This window comes from Onychomys torridus, chromosome 1 (assembly GCF_903995425.1).
Source record: "Onychomys torridus chromosome 1, mOncTor1.1, whole genome shotgun sequence".
In the NCBI taxonomy this organism is placed as follows: Eukaryota; Metazoa; Chordata; class Mammalia; order Rodentia; family Cricetidae; genus Onychomys; species Onychomys torridus.
This window is the reverse complement of record NC_050443.1, coordinates 62,935,766-62,956,056: the sequence shown is the minus strand read 5'-3', so window position 1 is coordinate 62,956,056 and position 20,291 is coordinate 62,935,766. Positions and strand designations below refer to the sequence as shown.

Here is a 20,291-nt window from a genome sequence, read left to right as displayed (position 1 = left end):
AAGACTCCTCTGTTCACGCACCCATTTGCAGCCTTATCAAAGGCTTCCCTCTGCCTCTCAAATCCTCAACAAGCACCCAGCACCCCACCCACCCTGATAAGCTCACAAACTCTGCTTTGTGTAGATATCTCCACTCACCAGGTCACCACTTGAGTCTTTATTATCACTATTTTTTTTTTTTAAATCAACACATTTCCTCGGCAGAGAGGGATAGTTTCAGTGAAAGGCACTGAATGCATTTAAGAAATCAGAAGCACGTCCTCTGTGACTTCCATCTAGGTCTAAAATTCCTGATGTCCCATGTCAGACCACCTCAGATGTCCTCAGTGCTGTTTCCCAAACCAGCAGTGTTCTGAATGACCAGATTTCTCTATCCAAGAGTTTTCCTGTGCTACCTCACAATGCTAACTCTGTGAGGTCACTAAAGCTCAAAATGGACAGGAAAGCAATTTCACAGTTGAAACCAATACGTTTCAAGGTACTGTAGTGAATAATCTTGTCAATTTGATTGGAGGGAGACGTGCCTAGGAGATCAGTGAAGCACCCCACTCTGGGAATATCTATGGTGGTGTTTCCAGAAATAGTGAGCGTGATAGCTCTAGCCTAATTGTTGTATTTGTCCTTTGATAGATTCATATAAAACAGTGGCATTATTGGAAGGTAAACGGTATGGGGCCGGCTTGGGGGAAGTAAGTGACTGGAAGCTGTAACTGTATTTTGTCTTGGATTATTTTTTTAAAGAATTCTGGGGTTGGAGAGATGGCTCAGTGATTAAGAGCAGTAAGTAGCTCTTTTAGAGGACCCAGGTTCAGTTCCCAGGATCCACATCGCATCTCACAACCCTCTGCTAATTCCAGCTCAAGGGGATCTATCGCCCTCTTTTGGTCTTCATGGGCATTGCATGTACTGGTACACAGATATACACGCAGGGAATACACACACACACACACACACACACACACACACACACACACACACACACACTGAAAATGGGTCTGGAGAGATGGCTCAACAGTTAAGAGCACTGGCTGCTCTTCCAGAGGACTTGAGTTCAATTCCCAGCACCCACATGGCAGCTCACAATTGTAACTCCAGTTCCAAGGGATCCAACACCCTCACACAGATATACATGTGGACAAAACACCAGTGTACATAAAAATAAAAATAAGTAAAAAAAAAAGTTTTTCCTTTGGTTTTACTTCATAAATATGAATATTTTGCCTGTATGTATGTGTACCATGAGTGTTCAATGCCCTGTAGAGGCCAGAAGAGGGTGTCGGAGCCCTAGAACAGGAGTTAACAATTACATGCCTCCATGCCGGTGCTGGGAACAGGATCCAGGTTCTCTGGAAGGGCACAGAGTTGGTCTCCAGCCCTTGGCTTCTTTTTGTATCTCCTTTCTCTGTGCTTCAGGCCATCGAGATGTGAGCTGCACTGCTCTGTCGGGTCCTCCCTACCAGAGTAGACTGCTCTCTCTCTAGAACCGTGAACAGATGCCTACTGCCCTCCCTGAGGTGTTTATCTCGGGTACTTTGGTCACTGTCATAGAAAGCCGACACACGTCCTTGCATTCCCTCCGTACACAATTTTAACGCAAACGTAGTGCAGCATACACCCCACAGTGAACTTTGCTTTTCCTCCAAATAGTAGACATCGAAGATCATTCAGTATCTATGTAAGTTACTGCCAGTGTAAATTAAGCCCTTTGATTCTGTTTTATGTGTATGGGTGTTTTACCTACATGTGTGTCTGTGCACCACACATACGACTGGTCCTGAGGCAGACAAAAGAGGGCATTAGGTAGGCTGGAACTGTGGTTACAAGACCGTGGTGAGATGCCCTGTGGATGCTGGGAATCAGACCCAGGACCTCTGCCAGAGCACCCAGTACTCTTAACTGCTGAGCCATCTCTCCAGCCCTGCTTCATCTGTTTTTAACAGCAGCCTGAAGAGCCTGAAATGGTATCTTTAATCAACCCCAGCTGCCATGGAGCTTTTTTTTTTCAATTGCAGATTTCCAGGCCCCATTGTTAGAAATCACTCAGTGAGAATTTCAAGGTGAGGGTGGGGGTAGACCCAGGAACATATTCTTCCATTTTCTCTGGGTTACCTGTCATGGACTCCTTTACAAAGCAATAAAACAGTTCATCCTTTTAATTTTCCAGCTGAAAAATCTGGGGCTGAAATCTACAAAGCAATTTTTTTTTTCTAAGTCTCACAGCAAAGAACTCAGGGGCAGAGCAAAGAGGGCAATATGGGGTCCCTAAACAGGAGTTATGCTTGAATTTCCTCAGCTATGGTATGTGCCATAAAAGACGCAACTGTGATAAGTAACCCTAAAGATCATAACTCAATTTACCCGGAGAATTCAAGCGAGCATTTTCTTTTCAGCACTGTCTGTGGTGCTGGCCCAGAGGAACTCAAGTGCTTTCTGAGTCATCAGAGGGACAAAAGAGGACACCAATACTGTTTTAATGAGCAGTGTGTTTTACTAGGCTCTAAATCCATGGGTGGTAAGTTTGGATGTTTTCAGAAAGCAGCGTATCAAAATATTCTTGGAACTCAGTGGAGTCACTTCTTGCTGTTTTGAAGAGCCTGGAGTGTTCTTGTGTGCACAGGGCACCGTCTGGAGAGGTCTCGGCTCCAGATACCTTTAAGGGTGACTCTGTGCAGGATATGACATGAAAGCGGGGTGTCATGGCATCCAGCTGAGGAAGAGGACTCTCTGGGGCTTACCATCTTCCAGGATGATTTGTGTGTGATTGTTTATATAAAGGCATCCTGGGAAGTATAATTGATCCTATTCACTTCTGGACTTTTGTTGCCTTGAGGCATGGACCCCTCGAGTTTCATCTTAAGCACACATACAAAACACATGTTGCCCATCAAAATGCTTTGATGTTAAAGATTTGGCTCAGGTCAGATTGGCCAATACTGTTCATACATCTTCCTTTTCAAATTCCAAAATTCTTTTTGACCTATAATCACACCATAAAAAAAGCCCAAAAGGTCTTAGAGACATAAAGTGGTAAAATCATAGTATACGCATGGATTTATAGAGATACATAACATTTACCATATGCCTTGAATCATTCTAAATGTTCTTCAGAACCACCCTTTAAACGGAACCTCACCAGCACTCTCCCATTTCATAGCAGAGAAACCGGAAGCAGTGACTTAATCCTTACTACCTCTCACGGTACACACTAAATGATAGCTCCAGTATTCTAGCATTGTCCCCAAATAGCAGTATGATCATAGTATCCAAAGATGACTTTGCTTGGCAGTTAATTGCACACGAGTTTTCTATTTCTGCCTTTAAAAATTACCCAAATTTTAGAGGCTTGAACAATAAGCTTGTGTTAGCTCTCAGAATCAGAGTGTAGCTTAACTTCAAGTCTCTGACTGGGTGCAGCCAAGACGGTGATCCGGAGTGCAGCTTTATCTGGAGGTACAACATGGGGATGATCTGCTACAAGGTCACTGGCATAGTTGTTGGTTAGTTTCCATTCTTCCTAGAATACTGGGCTGAGAACCTCAAATCCTGGCGGCCTGAGCTAAAGGCACCCCCGCTCTCACCACACGGACTTCTAGGTTGCCTTATCGAAGGCAAGAGAAAGAGGGAAAAGAAGAAGAGACAGGAGGGGAGGGGAGAAGAGAGGAGGGGAGGGGAGAGGTTAGGAGGTTGAGGGAGGAGATAAAAGGAGAGAAGAGGAGGAGAGGAGGAGAGGAGAGGAGAGAGGGGAGGGGAGGACAGGGGAGGGAAGGGAGGAGAGGAGGGGAGAAGACAAGACAGGAGAAGGGGAGGGGGGAAGAGAGGAGAGGAAGAGAGGGGAGAGGAGAGGAGAGGAGGGGAGGGGAGGGGAGAGGAGGGGAGAGGAGAGGAAAGGTGAGGAGGGGAGAGGAGGGGTGGGGAGAGGAGAGGAGGGGAGGGGAGAGGTGAGGAGGGGAGGGGAGAGGTGAGGAGAGGAGAGGAGAGGGGAGGAGAGGAGAGGTGAGGAGGGGAGAGGAGGGGAGGGGAGGGGAGAGGTGAGGGGAGGGCAGGAGGGGAGGGTAGGAGAGGAGAGGTGAGGAGGGGAGAGGAGAGGAGGGGTGAGGAGGGGAGGGGAGGGGAGAGGTGAGGGGAGGGCAGGAGGGTAGGGTAGGAGAGGAGAGGTGAGGAGGGGAGAGGAGAGGAGGGGAGAGGAGAGGAGAGGTGAGGAGGGGAGGGGAGAGGAGGGGAGAGGAAAGATGAGGAGGGGAAAGGAGAGGAAAGGTGGGGAGAGGAGGGGAGAGGAGAGGAGGGGAAAGGAGAGGAAAGGTGGGGAGGGGAGAGGAGAGGGGAGGGGAGGAGAGGAGGGGAGAGGAGAGGAGAGGTGGGGAGGGGAGAGGAGGGGTGAGGAGGGGAGAGGAGAGGGGAGGGGAGGAGAGAGATATCAAATCCAAAAGTCACAATGCTTTAATAACTTCATTTCAAAAGTGGCATCTAATCACGGAGGGCATATTCTGCTCATTAAAATCAAGTCACTAAGTACTACCTACTTTCAAAGGGAGTGGCTTCCCAGAGGGGATGAGATCACTGAGAGCCATCATAAAGACTACTGTCTTCACCTTCTAGAATTTTTCTATGCATATCTCAAAGTGTTTTTAAACAACAACAAAAATGATTTCCTTTGCATTTTGCCTTCAGTGACACTGGAGTGACATCTCATTTATTGTACTAGCTAAGAAAGTTGTATTGTGCAGAAATTACACAGCTTCATGAGTCCATCCCCTGTTGATGGGCATATAGGCTTACATGCTTTTTACTAAATGCCAAGCATCACTGTAGCCAGGCTGTCTGGAGTCTACAGTGGAGATGGAAGGGTAGGACCTCTGCTCTCATTCTCAGCCTGGTGGGGAGAAAAGGCCAGCAAATTCGCAACTGTAACAGGCCTTGGCAATGGGGCACGAGGTACCCTGTAAGCCCCAAAGAGGGCCTGGGCAAATGTGCTACAATCCAGAACTCAGGGTACTGTGGTGGCTTGCATAGGAAATGTCCCCAAAGTTTCCTGTGTTTGAAACCTTGGTCTCAGCTGGTAGCCCTGTTTGAGGAGGTAGCTGAACCTTTTGGTGGTGGAGCCTAGCCAGAGGAAGTGGGTCATGGTGGGGGATGGGCCTTAAAGTTTAGAGCTCCTCAGAGTCTCCAGTGCTTTCTCTACTTCCTGACATCCCAGGTGTGAGCGCCAGCCTCCAGGCCCTCCTGGCCAGGGTGGGTAGTACCATCTCAACCCCTTCCTTAACTCTCTTCTGTCACAGACTGGTCACTCAGTTACAGTGAGGAGAAAAAGGAACTAGCAGAGACCCCACCTCTGTTTCCACAGACGAACACACTGAGCCACAATTTGCCATTTTTAGAACAGGCCTACATCCTACAATTCTATAAATGCACAAAACAATGGACTCCTTGGGAGAGGGGAACAATCCAGCCAAGAGTTCGCTAGTCTACAGTCTAAACAACTAACCACGTTTCTCTTTTCAGCCACTAGCTTGGCATCTTTTATTTTCTGTCTAAATTAGTCCATGAGCATTTTTTTTTTCAAAGTGAATTCTCTATTCATTTTGTTTTTTTCCAGTGACTTTTTTTAATCCTTAAAGAATATATCACAGAATGAGCTTAACACTAATTTTTCAGTTGATCACCAAAAGGTGGATAGAAACGTCAGGACTCAGAAAGCCCCCTGGAAGCAGGATGCTCTTAGAGTTCTTATGACCTGGAGGCATTATAGCAGCTGGGTCCCTGCTGCTTCAGTTGGCATCATCAGTCAGATGGGAGCACCACTTGACTGTTCTGTTACAAAGGAGCACTCCCTTCTTCTGAGAACGCCACTACTAAAGCTGTTTTTTTAAGCTGCTAAAGATGGGAGCTTTGGGTTTAGAGGGATCCATGGTTGGTGTCCTAGTTCTGATGTTGTCCATGTAGCCTTAGATAAGCCAAACATCTGCATCTCTACATCAGCCTCCTCACCCACCTACAGAGTGTGCATCCGAGGGAGGAGCTTAATAAATGGCAGAAGCCATCAACATCCACTGGGCCAATGAAGGGATGCTTAGTCTTCCTAGAGTATCCAATTTTTAAAAAGCAAGTTTGGCCTTCCCCGGGGAGTACAAGTACCCAACATTTTAAAAACTAGTAGGCAAGGTCAAAAAAAAAAAAAAAAAGGATGATGAAATGGGACAGAATTAACATTAAAAGGGCCTGTATTCCCTAACACATGGACCCTCTTTTGTTTAATGTGTCTGTGCATATACATGTCCACAAAAACGTGTATGCCCACATATGTAAGGCTAGATGACAATCTCAAGTGTCATCCTTAGTAGTACTATTACCTCCTCTGAGAAAAGTCTCTCAGTGACCAGGAACTTATAGAGTAGGCCAGGCTGGCTGGTCAGTGAACCCCAAGGATCTATCTGTCTCCAGTCATGGAATTCCAAGTGTCCCACCATGTCCACCCAGCACTTTGAAGTGAGTTCTGGGGAATGAATTGAAGTCCTCATGCCCGTCATCACTTCACCTCTTAAGGAGAAGGAGTGTATACCAGGCATGCCAACCTAGGCTTGTATTCCCAGAACTTGGGAGACTAAGACAGTACAGTGAGTTGGAGACCAGCCTGAGCTATGCAGTGAGAGTCTGGCTCTCTCTGGGTGGGGGCGGAATGGGTAGGTGACTGTAACCAGCATACTTTCCATCTTTTCCCAAATTACCTTAAACCCATGGAGTTTTCAAGGTGACTACTCTAGCCTACCTGGCTAGCAGACTTGATACTCCTTAGGAAGGGTAAATTTGTCCCTATTTTTTTGAAAAGATGAGACTCTGTGATAAAATTTCTACATCAATTGATGACTAAAGTTCACTACAGATATTGGCAGTTTCCCCAAGGACAAATTTTGGTGAAATAAGGGGAACTCACAAAATATAGAAAAGGAAAAGTTTTCAGGGTACACCCAGAAGGAGTTTGACATTTTTCTATGTATTTTGTCACTGACCACAGGGAACGTGACAAGGAGAGCTTCCCCTACAGCTGAAAACTCAGGTTGAGTCTGCTTGGGACACTGTGTGTGGACTACTTGTATCTCACTGAGAAAGGGCACACTGAAGTCCCAACACCACCCACCCTGGGTGATCACAGGAGAGAGGTGAGTGAAAGTGTGTTACAGGGGGCCAGGAAAATGGCTCAGTGGGAAAGGTACTTGCCACAGCAGCCTAGTGACCTGAGTCTGGTTCTTACAGCCTCACAAAGCTGCCATCTAACTACCACACAGACCATGGCCAGTGAGCCCACACATATACAACATACACACACACACACACACACACACACACACACACATTTTTTTTTGTTGTTGTTTTGAGACAGGGTCCCTCTACTATGTTACTCTAGCGCAGGCTGGTCTCAAACTCATAGAGATGCACCTGTCTCTGCCTCCCAAGGTCTAGGATTAAAGGCATGTGCCACCACACCCAGATCAAGAATAAATTTATTTAAAAACTTAGTGTTTTATCGGCTGAAAAGATGCCACAGTGATTTAGAGAGCTTGATTCGCTTCTAGAAAATCTAAGATCAATTCCTAGCACCCCCACACTGAGCAGTTCCCAACTGTAATGCCAGCTCCAGGGGATCTGATGCCCTCTTCTGGCCTCCTCCGGCACTCATAAGTGGCACACACACCCCCTGATAGACTATCTAATCCCAAGTGGTCATCCCTAAACACGTGCATATGAGCAAAGAGACCCAGTAGGGTGTGTGTGTGTGTGTGTGTGTGTGTGTGTGTGTGTATGTGTGTGTGTACATATGTACAATAATGAGAGGTTATAAATTTGTGGAGAGGTACAGAAGAGTTTGAGGGGGAGGGGAGGGGGAAAATATTGTAAACATAGTACTCACATATGAGATTCTCAAAAACACAAAATATTTAAATGAAACAGAAATACATTTTTTTTTAAGAGTTTTGAGCCACCAATTTGAAACATTGCTACTAACTGGATTCCATCTACTCTTCCTTTGATGAGTAAAAAGAATCCCTTGACTGTGATAGGCTATCTGCTTTGATCTGCTCTACCAGGGGATCCAGATATAACTCCAGCTGCATGGGGTAGTAGGTGATTCCAAAATACCCACAATTCAGCCTGGAAGCCCCTATGTCTTGGGTCCAAGCCACAAAGCAGGGAAGGGGCATTAGGAAAGATCCACCGCTGAGGTCTTCTTTGTCGTGGGGCTATCCTGAACACTGTGGGTGATAGCAGTATTTCTAGCTTCTATTTACTAAGACACAATTGCAATTTTATATCATAACCAAAAATGTGCTGAGTGAATGCCAAATTGGTGTGTGTGTGTGTGTGTGTGTGTGTGTGTGTGTGTGTGTGTAAAAACCAGCCCTGTTGAGAGCCAGTGTTCTACATAGATAAAGCAAGGACTAGTCATTAGAGGGAGAGGTGTTTGCGACATGGGACGTGGTGTTTTGTTGCTGTGGAATTACAGATTTCAGAGTGTGGAAGTAGAAAGGGAATTTCCCACTGGTGAGGCTTAGAGAATGTAAATGTGGCACCCTGTCTCCAGTTGGAAGACTGTCATCCCTGTAGTTAGTGGTCCACAATAGTCACCTGGAGGATGGAGTAAAAGGTTTAATGTGTACCACAAGCCAGTGTCCGGCAAGATCACTAGAATGTGTCTGTGTTCCCTGCTGGTGACAGGGGAAATCCATGTTAGAGAGCCTTGAGAAGCCACACTGTGCTAAAATATATCTCCCAAATTCTCATCAACAAAGTGGCCCTTCTCTCACTGCAGAGACGTGTAGGCCGGGGCCAGGAAGAGGGCTCAGTCAGCAAAGTGCTTGCTGTACAAGAGAGGGCCTTAGTTCGGATCTTGGCATCCACATAAAATGCCAGGCATGGCAGTAACATAACCCCAGTGCTGGAGAGGCAAAGACCTTGAAATCTCTGGGGCTTAGGGGGCAGCCCACATAGTGGATCTTTCCCTGGCCCCCAGATTCAATGAAACCTTGAACCAGAAAAAAAAAAAAAAAAAAAAAGGTGGTGTAGAGGGTTTAAGAAAGACACCTAGGCTCTGCATGTATATGTACACACATATACCCATACGCACACGTGTACACACATATACGCACATGCCAGAAACACAAAGAAGGAAGACACACATGCCACCCAAGTAGATAGCCTCAGATTTAGCTCGTTGTTTTATTTCTGCCCCTAATGCCTATTCCAACTATACAGAAGTCCCTTGACTTGTATAGACTTAAGGTCCAGCTAGTTTGGGCGCATGATATTTTTGTTTATTTCTGTCTTTTACAATAAAGTTTATAATGTCAATAAAAGAAACCTAAGTAAATAAACAGTCCATCAGCTGGGGGTGGGTGGCACTCAAGACTTCTGCTTTTTCTCCCTTGTATCATCTGAACTCATTGTGCTAAGGCAGAAACCCAAAGTTACGATACTGAAGAATATAAATGCACAAAGAATTTTGGTTCTGTTCTAGGCATTTCCAGAAAGCTAAATGTGAAGGGAGGCTTAGACCTAACAATATCTCTCCCTGCCAGGTCTAGGTTAAGTCCTGTCCTGAGGGAGAAGCAAAGGAGGTAAACAGAGCCTGGAACTGCCCAGAGCTGAAGATAATGCCAACAATTCTCTAAGCAGGGCCACTCCTTTCTCTCCTTTCCCGGGAAGGCATGTCCATCTCATCCTTTAGAACTAATAGACCAGGAACTATGGAAGCAGGGGCTCCATTTCCTAACAACAAAATTGGAACGCCAAGGAACCAAGAGGAACAATCTATGTCACAGCTTTCTCTTCAGAGCCACCGGCTCTGATTCGTGCCCACCACACTCCTGCCCCAGTCTGTTTTCCTGAGGTCTGGCAGCCCAGTCAGGAAGTTGGCTGGAAATTCCATGGCAAGGTCCGGTCATTCCTCAGTATTCTTTACTAAAGAAAGTTCAGGTCCAGTAAAAGTAGCTGCCCCTCCCCTGACAGAGCCTCGTGGCTAGGGGAGAGGCAGAGCTGCTGCCAGCAGCACACAGGAACTTCCCTCAGGCAACAACAAATAGTTAACACTTGCTGCTTGTCAACACCAATTAGCCTGACCCCAAGGAAGCCTGATAAGACCCAAGCTCAAATCCAGCAAGGTCCTTAGCAAGCAGAGCTTCTTTCTAGCCCTTCCTTCTCAAAGAGACGGCCCTCAGTGGGACTGACTTCTCCAGGCAAGCCAGCAGGTAAGGGTCCCTGAACCACCCACCACCACCACCACCACCACCACCACCACCACCACCACCACCACCACCACCACCACCACCACCAGCCCCAGGAGGGCATCAAGTTGAGCAGTGCTATTTACTTCCCTAAGCCCAGGGCCTTTTATCTATAATATCAACATTCAAATTGATTGCCAGTTTCACGTTTTAAGTTTTTTCTTAGTACTCTTGGGTAAATGTAACAGATTTGTGTGGGCTGAAAGTACAAATGTTTCTTTTGAATGTCTTTTTCTTTTTGTCTCCTAATTAAAAAACAACAAAAAGTAACCATGCTCTGGGGACCCCCAACATATCATCATTCCTAAGCATTGTCAGCTAAGTCTAATGGAGAAATTGGTCTTGGTTTAGTAAATTGTTTCCAATTAAAAAGCAAAACAACAACAAAAAACGTGTTCCCTGTGACCATCCATCAACCAAATCCTTCCCCTCTCGGAGTCAGCTCTATTGACAAACTACATGATTATTTGGAAGCTCTGCATTCCAACCTATCACTTAAAAATGCTTCTTCCCAACGTTACACCCCAAGAGGCTTAAAATAAAAAAATCAAGTCACCATACAACACTGATTTTTCTTCAATGTTTTATTTATATAGAAATACTTAAAAAATGAAGTAGCACCATTACTTAAGTTTACCTTTATTATGTAGAACTTTAAATGTCAGAAAAATAAAACTCTTGATACAATTTCAAATCTTGTCTCAGCAAATATAATATTAGTATTTGACCATGAGGTTAAAGGCCCTTTATCATAAAATAAAATATACTTTGTTTTTTAAACTTTGCTCAGTAAAGTACATTTAAGCTCAAGTAACATCACCTACATATACATAAACAAGTGGTAAACAAATGTATTAAAATAGAAACACTAAAACTATAGCGGTGCAACAGAATTTCTGTAATTTGCACTGAATTCTATTTATACAAATGTTAGAAAGCGTCAACGGTTCCTTTTGACATGTTTATACATTTCCGTTTTTGTAATAATATAGAATAAAATATGCTTTATATCACTGAATAGAAAATATGCTGGGTGAAGCAGATCTAGAAGATTTTGTCTGAACCTATAAAATCTCCATCCCAACAGAATACTGCTCAAAACGTTATACATTTTATGGTTTGTAATCCGTCACAATTGTGTGATTATTAAAATAATACAGTGTTCTTTGCCATAAGGCCATACTAAAAATAAAAAGATTTAACCCAGCTACAAAAAAGTTCACTGAACTTAAATTAAAATACTTGTAAACATCTTTGCAATATGAAATATAATTTTTCAAGTCAAAAAAAGAATAAAATACTTCAATCTGTATTAATGCAATTTCTCTTTAAAACTTTTAAAGGTTTTTTTTTTTAATATATAAGAGATATGTTACAGTTTTAACTTTAATAAAGCTGCAGGGTCCTGGTTGTACAGAACTCCTGGCCCTTCCATGAACATTCAAAAAGGATCCACTTGTGTCTAGAACGAGCGCTGTAGGAACCCACCCACAAAGGGAAACACACGAAACAGTCCACACATCCCATAGCACAATTATTAATCATCTTCATAATTACTGTTCATTTTTCTCCTACTTCAAGAAAATGGAAAACTTGTGGGGTTTTCTTCTTTTGGAAGCTTCCTATTAAGTACAGTGTAAAAACTATCGTTTCTAGAATGTCGCCGTGCCTACTATTTATAGAGCATGCAATTCAGGTGGTCAGAGGCTTCCCAGGCTACAGTACTCCTTGATGCAGAGATCCTGGCAAGTTCCTTTGTTTAAAAATGACATTTTAAAAATGAGCGGATACTACAGCTTTCCAAGCTCCTCTGGGATCTCTGAGAGTGAGGAGGGAGAGGTGGAAAGAGGAGGGCACCAGAGGCGTCTGGGCAGGTAGGCCCTGGGGAATGAGGGTCTAGGGAGGGGACCCTCCTTCCCTGCACAGTGCACGCACGCGCGCACTGCCTTCAGGAAAAGATGCGGATGGCCTGAGTGACCGCGGTGTGGCAGACGGGACACTCGGGCTCACTCTTCTCACAGATGCGGTTGGCACACTCCATGCAGAAGAGGTTGTGGCCACAGGGCACCAGCGCGGCGATCACTTCACTCTCGAAGCACACAGAGCAGTCGCGGCTGCCCTTGCGCCGCAGCCCAGAGGAAGAGGAGGAAGAGCTGGAGGAGGAGCTGGAGGACGAGGAGGAGCCCGAAGTGTCCGACGAAGGCAGACCCGGGAGCTGCGCCCCTAGCCCATTAGCATAGGCGGCATAGGCCAGACCTCCACCGCCTGGGTCGCTTCGCACACGCCTAGCTAGGTGGTGCTCTCCTGCCCCTGGGGCCATGTGTAAGGGTGGAGACAGACGCGGGCAGCTGGTGCCTGGGTGCAGCCGGCGGTGCACTAGCAGCCCCAGGTTGGCATTGGAGGGTGTGCTGTTGGCGCCACCGCCGGGAAAGACCACCGAGGACGACGAGGCAGATGAGGATGCCGAGGAAGAGCAGGAAGAGGATACTGGGGCTGCAGATCCACCTCCACCTCCGGGCGATCGCTCGAACTGGGCCCAGAGAAGGGGTGTCCCAGGTGGTGGGGCGGGAGCTGGGTCGAAAGTAGGCTGCAGCTCAGGACCACCATCCGGGGAAGGCACGGAGGCTTCCCCCGCTGTGTAGGTGTAACCATTGCCGTTATTATTGTTGTTTCCATTGTGGGCAAAGCTGAGCGCAGGGCTGGGAGGGCTGTAGTCCGCCAGGCGTGAAGTGGCAGCTGCGCTGCCGCTGGTCCCACCACCGAAGTAAGAGTCTGTCGATGCGCTGCCAAGCGAGCTGGAGCTGTCATTGCGATAGCTGGAGAAGGGCTTGCGGCCAGGGGTAGGAGTGATGCTTGGGGTGGGTTTGCTCCAGAGGCTGCCGGGCCCGGACCCGCCGGACCCGTGATGCAGATCAAAGCCCACGTCTGTGCCATTGGCATGGAAGTCGTTCTCGTCTGTCAGCTCGATGATGCCACCGGTACGGAGCGCAATGTGAGCCTCGATCTCCTCTCGAGCGCGATCCACGTTTTCTGGCATCCCGGTCACCTCGAACACTGGCTCCTTGTCCCGGCTGGGTGTCACAATATATGTGTGTGTCTGCTGTTGAATGCGCTTGATCGTGGCGCCCTTCGGCCCCACCACGAGCCCCACCACGCGATATGGTACCCTCACTTGGATAGTGGTCTGTCCCGGCAGGTTGGGCGGCCCAGGAACAGCGCCGTTGAGGGCTGTGTTCTTGTTACGAGAGGCTCGGATCATGGAGAAGTGCTCCGCGGCGGAGATGATCTCCCTCCGAGCCATGGCCACATCCTCCTTCCTGCCCGTCACAACAAAGACAGGCTCCTCCCCGCGAACTGGGGTCTTGATGTAAGTGTTGGTCTTCGCCCTCAAAGCTTTGATTTTACAACCTGGGAGCCAGGGTGCAAAGGAGAGAGAGAGAGAGAGAGAGAGAGAGAGAGAGAGAGAGAGAGAGAGAGACAGAGAGACACGCCCATTATCCCGGGGTAACCGCGGAGACCCGGGACAGCCCGCGCCCAAGGCAGCTGGACAGCAGAACATGCGACAGGAGAAAGGGGGCGTCTCCCTCACTGACCCCGAACCGCGCCAGGAGCTGGACCGCAGGTTCTACCCGCGCAACACTCGAGGAACAGCCCATTGGATGCCTGGCCCTCCCCCGGTGACTGCAGTCGTCCCAAGCTAAGCCCCAAAACCCCAGAAAAGTCATCTGGGGAGATGCCTCCGGGATCCAAATGGGCACGCTGACTGCCTTAAAAACACCAAGGGGTTCCTTGGAAGCCGCAATTCCTAGGCGCTGGAGCGCTTGGGGTGGGGTTGAGGGGATGGTAGTCCTGGGACCCATTGTTCCTTCCCTGGACTCCATTCCATTGCCCTTTGCAGAAATCCTGCATCCTCCTCCCATCGGACGCTTCCCCCTCCTCCCCCTTCCCAAAGGACCACCAGAGACCCCCTCCCCCAGTATCTTATATTTAAATGATCTTTCCTAGGATGGACTAAGTCTGGAGCGTTAGAGGAGAAGGCAGTGATTTTAGCAGGAGAAAGTGCATCCCGCCGCGGCACTGGCGCCGCGGTGGAGGACAGCCTGCCTGCACTTTCTTTGTCTGGTGCGCTGGCCCCATCGCGCGGCTCTTCCTCCCTCCTCAAGGCTCCCCCGCGCCACAGCTCGCGATCTCGCACCCGCCCTCACAGTGAGGCGGCGGCCGGAGATCCCACACACCCCTCCGGTTCCCATCCCTGCCGGACCCACCTTGCCGCCCTACGATCTCCGCGACGTGTTCGGAACTGGGTACCGGCACGCACTCGGTCATGTTCACGCTCTTCTTGCGGGGCTCGCTGTCGTACAGAGAGGCACCCTCGTCACTGTCCAGCCCCAAAAGAGAGAGCTGATCGAGCGCAAGCTGCAGGGCTCTTTGGTCATCCAGAGTCTCTCCCCCGCCGCTGCCACCGCTGCCTCCCCCGCCGCCGCCTCCCCCGCCGCCGCCGCTGCCGTTGCGCTCCAGGTCTGCAAACAGCGAGCTGGGCATTGCTCCGCCGTGCACGCCGCGCCCCAGCCGGCTCTCCGCTCCGCAGCCAGAAGCTGCAGCCACAAAGGCAGCCGGGAAGACGGTGGTCAGGGGCGGGGAGGCCGGTCGGCTGCGGAGGGCTCCGTGGCTCCTTTCTCGGCTCCGGGAGGAGTAGGTCTCTGCGTGCAGTCCGCACCGGGCAGTGGCTGCAAGAGCCCCCGCCTGGGTCCCCACCCCAGATCTGCTGGCGGTTGGGGTGGGGGCAGAGCTCGAGCGGCGGCCGCGCGTGCCCCCCGAGTGCCCGGCTGGCTGGCCACAATGCCGAGCGCAAAGCGAGCAGGCGAGCGACAGCAGCGTTTCTTTAAGGAGCCCCTCCCCGGCTCCTCCACTCCCTCCCTCCCTCCCGCCCGCCCGCCCTCACTCAGCGCTTTTTCCTCCTCTCCTACCCGCCTCTTGACTGAGCCTCTGCAGCCAGACGGCTCCGGAGGGGGACGAGGGAGGCGCAACGTCACCGGCGGGAGCTGACACTACAATGCTACTGACACTATCGCTGGGGGAGGCGATTGGCGCGCGCCAGGCTGGGGGCGGGCGGAGGCCGGGACTGAGCGAGCGGAGAGCCAGCGCCACCCCCACCGAGCTCGCCGCAGCCCGCCCCGGCCTCCTCCCGGCCGCGCCCCTCCCCCGCCGCCGCCGCGAACGCCTCTCTTTGTTGTCTAATGCGGGACTGGCCTGCTTGGGACATTTCTATGTACCTATCAGACGAGGACAACCACTGTCCCTAAGTCTTTTCCCTCTCCTGGTCGAGAAGAAAAGGCGCCCAACTGTGCTGCCAGCGGCCAGGCTCCGAAGAGCGGTCCTTCGAAAGTCCCGTTACTGCCCCCAAATAAAGCATCCCTGGAGCCGATGCTACTACCACTAGGTGGACGGTATGCTTGCTCTCTGTGCAAGAGGGCGGCCCAACCCCGGGACACAGAAACCAGAGCTCGAGGACCTGGGCCCCGTGGTATAGTGACTGCTGGGCGCGAGCTGCCCACCTGCGCGGGAACGCACGCGACACAAAAGACACGCCCGCCCACACTGCCACTCGCGCGCGCGCCCACATTTCTGTCCCCGCCTTGGGTAGCACTTTTCCCCCAAGTGGCCCTGAAGGAGTGGATGCCCAAACCAGAAGCCGGCTGCAGCACGCCACCGGTGACCTCTAGAAGGCTCTGTCCCCCACCCCCGGGGTTCCGCACACGCCTGGCGCGCGAACTGAGACCCCCGCGGGCTCCTACACGCGCACGAGCGCGGCGCGGCCACTGCCTGGACGCCAACCTTCCAAAGCCAGCGGCTGGTGCGGGCGTGCGCGCCCGCCGCTCCCGGTCCCGCCCCTCCCCTCGACCGGGCATGCGCAGTACCCGCGAGGAGCCTAGAGCGCGTGGGCCCCGCCCTCCACCCTGCCCGGCCCCGCCGGGAGGTGTGTGCTCGATCCCGGCGCTCTTTGTGCGCTTCTCGGGTTGGGGGTGGCGGCGGAGGAAGGGGAAAACGGGACTAGCGGGAGGCCGCGGCGAACTGCGCCCCCTCCCGGCTCCTCCACCGACAGCCTCCAAGCGCAAGAAAGAAAAAAGGCGGTTTTGAGGGGCGGGCCGGGGCGGGGTTCGGGCTTGGGCGCATCTCCTTCCTCCGGGGGGGGGGGGGGGGGGGGGGGTGGGAGGACGCCCCTTCGAGCTCAGCGCGCGTCCGCTTCTCCCTTCTTTGTTCCGGGAGCCCGCCTGTTTATCGGCGCCCCTGAGCCCTGTCTCTAGCAGTTTGGCCAGTACTCCGGGGTTTCCCTAATCCTGCCAAGGTTCGCCTGGAGAGGGACACCTTCGAGAACCCCAAGGCCACTTGTCTACGCCACAGACCCGCTTACTGGAGAGCCTCCCCTCCCCCGTTGAGAGCGACCCCGGGGACCCAGGGCGGATCTGAGGGACCCAGAAAAGGGAAGCGGGCCCCCCGGACTCCGGCTTTTATCCACAATACCTCCCCTGCCCAATGCCTGGGTGGTTTTGAACATTAAACGTGACAATAGATGGCAGCGCACTTGGGAGTAGTCAGTTCTGCAAGTGCCTGTTTGTACTTTCAAGCGCGCGAAGGTGACCTGAGCTTACTGGCTCACCTGGAGCTGTCTCGGGGCTGAGGTGCTGATTGTTTCCTTAGGGAAACGAGGCTGAAGAGCCGCTTTACTGTGGCTATTTCCTCAGGATGTTTATGTCAGCTTCCCCCAAGCAGGCTGTGTTTTTCTTCAAAGAAGCCGTTCTTGGTGGGGGGGGGAGCGCGCAGTGGGGGGCGTGTAAGAAGATGGTGGTGTAGAATCCGTGGACCTGGGGCTCCCAGGAGGGAATTCTTGCTTATGAACTCAGAGTCAAATTGGTTTGGGAATAAGGAAGGAGTGCCCTTGAGGTCTCTTGCCTAGACTGAGTACTGGAGCAAAATCGCCCTGCCTAGAGAGAGTGACGGGAGAGGCGTGTGTGAAGGCAAGAAGCCAAAGAGCCTGTCATCCCAGCACTAATGAGGCTGAAGCAGGAGAATTCCGACCAGTTCCTGGCCAGCCTGGGCTATTATTAGTGGGTTCTGGGCCAGTCTGGGGTACAGTGTGAGACCCTGATTTGTGAAAGTCAACAAAAAGGGGCCGTTAGGGAAAGACCATTTTTGCCTTGCCAGCACAACACGTTAGCTTCTGTTTGGGGCCTACTGAGGTTCCTTTTAAAAAATAAGAAAACAGATTATGATGGTGTGCCTGTGAGCGGGGTGGAAGGTCCCTCAGGATACTTGCAGTAGGGAGCTTGCCCATAGATTTTTGCTAGTCTGCCATGACTCTATTCCCCTGGAACCTGCTCATAATAAGATTTCAGATGAGTTACTTCTGAAAATTTGGAGGATTTGGCTCTTCACAGAAGTCCCCAGGGACTCTGGCTCATTAGCAGGAAGGTGAATGCAATGCTTCACCAAGGTGACATGTTTAATGTCACTCTTCCCTGCTGGATGAAAGCAGGAACCGCACTTGCTTATAACTGTGAAAGGTGGATGAAATCACACATTTTTTTGCCCCACATGAAAGCAAAGTGGAAACTCTGACCTTAGGAATTCATGACCAATCTTGACAGGTCCAGGTAGTCCAGACTGGGGGGGGGGGGGTGTTTGGTGGAGACACAGCGGCATTGAAGAGGTTCCTGAGAGCATTACAGGGTGACTGATGTAATAGCAATGATAACCTCTGAAAAGTCCAGTCTCCATCCCCAGCTGGACTTTCGTGTGGACTATGAAAAGACCAGTATCCAGCTTCTGGTCTTAACCAGAGAACAGGAGTCAGGGAACTCATTGTGGATGACAAGATACTAGCGGGGGCCTTTCCTCCAGCCCTCTCTGCTTGCATGCAATACAATGTACTGGGTGCTGGAGTGTTTTCAGACCCTTGAATATTTTTATAGAAATAACTCAGAAAATTTCATTTTCAATTAATGTCTTATAAGTCGAGACATCAGTACAACATACAGGGCCTACTTCTGGTTTTAAATACATACCCTAATCCCATAGTTTCTGTTAGATTGTTCCAGGTTCCTGTTGGACCCCAGAGCTTAACTACTTTTCCTGATCCAGGACACATTCCCCAAGGACGTCTTCGTGTGGCCATATATGTTTTTATTATCACAAGAGAAAAGTGTTGCAGGTATGGGCTGGCATTGAGCATTTCAGCTGCCATAAAATAATGAAAGGTTCCAGCCATCTCCTGAAAGCAAACAAGGGCAGTAACAAGACAGCCTGCATCTGTTTCAAGAGGTCTCCAAAGCTGCTTTACACACATCTTGCAAACTGAGGAGATGGCCAGAGGAGTTTAAATCTCCATGTGAAGGGATACAAGCTCACTTCAGTCATTGTGACTGGGCGTGAGAAAAGCATTGGTACAAAACTGAGCAAGATCCTGGGGCAAGGACTCTTCCCTGAGCCATTGTTCATGTGCAAACCAGGCACAGAGAAGGTCCAAATGAGCGAAGTAGTGACTCCCACCTTGGGTCCTGGGAGGACTTCACGGAGGAGGGGATAAGTGTGTTGTACTTCAGTGAAGGAGATGCAAGAATTTATAGAGACCAGAGCTCTGCGGTGTGTAGCATCTACTTAGGAACCCAATGCCTGCTTATTAGATGAATGGGTGAGCCAGGCAGAATAGCCTTGAAGGCATAATTTCCTTAAGTACATACATGAATAATTCAGTCTCTAGGAAACAGTCCAAATGACTCCAGCCACAATAACATGACTTTGGGCAATGTTTAGTAATCACAGATAATATTTATTACACGTGTATGATGTGCCAGGCAGTTTATAAATGCTTTCCAATATAGTGTGAGATTTAATTCTTAAAATTTCCCTGAGTCAAAGACTGTCCATGTACCCATTTTACAGATGAAAATTAGCTGAGTACCTTCTCCCAACAGAGCCAGATTTCCTTCAAGTCCATGAAGCTTTACTGTGGGACTTTCACCTAACAGAGTACCTCCCAAGCTACAGAGAGAAGTCCTAGCAACTTCTTTACAGGATCATGTGTTTTAGTAACATTGTCAACAATGTTTTTTGTTCAATTTCTTAAGGAGAATTCCTAAGATGAAGTAAGATTCAGTATCAACAAATCTTAGAAAAACTATTGTCCCCAAGGCCACATGGCTGGTAAGTGGCATCGGATCCTGTGATCTTGACCAAGCTTCTAAGTTCCTTCCTGTCTCTGAGCCCTGGGTCCTCAGTTGGAAATATTTACACCCTACATCCTACACAGGGTTGTAAAGAGCACACGTGGGAAGGGATTTGAAAGTTCTTTGTTGTTCTCCTGGTTTTCCATTGTCTCTGGATTGTTAACATGTCAGTGACACGAAGTTCCTGCAATCCGCATCTATTTACTGGAATGTTTTAATAATGTAGGAAATCCTCTCCGTATGCTGACTGAGCATGAACAACCAGGAATGTGTGTCTGTGTGCATGTGCTCAACTCTGTGTGAGTAGTAAGTAGTGAACAGAATAAACAATACAAAGGCATCAAAATCTTAACTTTTTCACCGAAACAGTTTTTCTTTCACTTTCTGTGTGTCTTAAGACCTGAACATACATCTTTAGTCAATTAACTTTTCCATGTAATATCTAGGATCTGTAGAGAAGCTCGCTGAATAACATACTGTTGATTTGACCATGAAGACTGGAGGAGTTCAGATCCATAGCACCCACATAACAAACATGGCTTGGTAGTACATTGTTAAAAGCACTTCGAGGGCAGAGACAGGAAGACCCAAGGGACCAGCCGCGCATCAGACCAGAATGAGTGGCAAGCTCCAGGTTCAGTGAGAGACCCTCTCTCAAAAAGTAAAAATAAAGTGGAGTGTAATTGACAAAGGACACCCAATGCTGACCTCTGGCTTCCACGGGCACAGACAAGTGCTTACCACACACATATACACACACTTGGGGTGTAAAATGCACTTAGTTTTAACTTTT

General features: G+C 49.4%; 1 protein-coding gene across 1 annotated transcript; it reads right to left on the bottom strand.

Moving 5' to 3' along the window:
* Positions 1-10,840: 10,840 nt before the first annotated feature.
* Mex3b (mex-3 RNA binding family member B) lies at positions 10,841-15,168 on the bottom strand. The gene is made up of 2 exons (XM_036189492.1): positions 14,540-15,168; positions 10,841-13,682 (listed from the first exon to the last, which is right to left on the bottom strand). Exons 1-2 carry the CDS (start codon positions 14,814-14,816, stop codon positions 12,223-12,225), a joined length of 1,737 nt encoding a protein of 578 aa, XP_036045385.1. The 5' UTR covers positions 14,817-15,168; the 3' UTR covers positions 10,841-12,222.
* Between the last annotated feature and the right edge of the window lie 5,123 nt (positions 15,169-20,291).

Excerpts from the sequence above, each read along its gene's own strand:
- Mex3b (XM_036189492.1), bottom strand. The coding sequence starts at position 14,816 with ATGCCCAGCTCGCTGTTTGCAGACCTGGAGCGCAACGGCAGCGGCGGC. Across the intron at positions 13,683-14,539 it reads GGAGATCGTAGGGCGGCAAG|GTTGTAAAATCAAAGCTTTG; the intron begins GTGGGTCCGGCA and ends CCTGGCTCCCAG.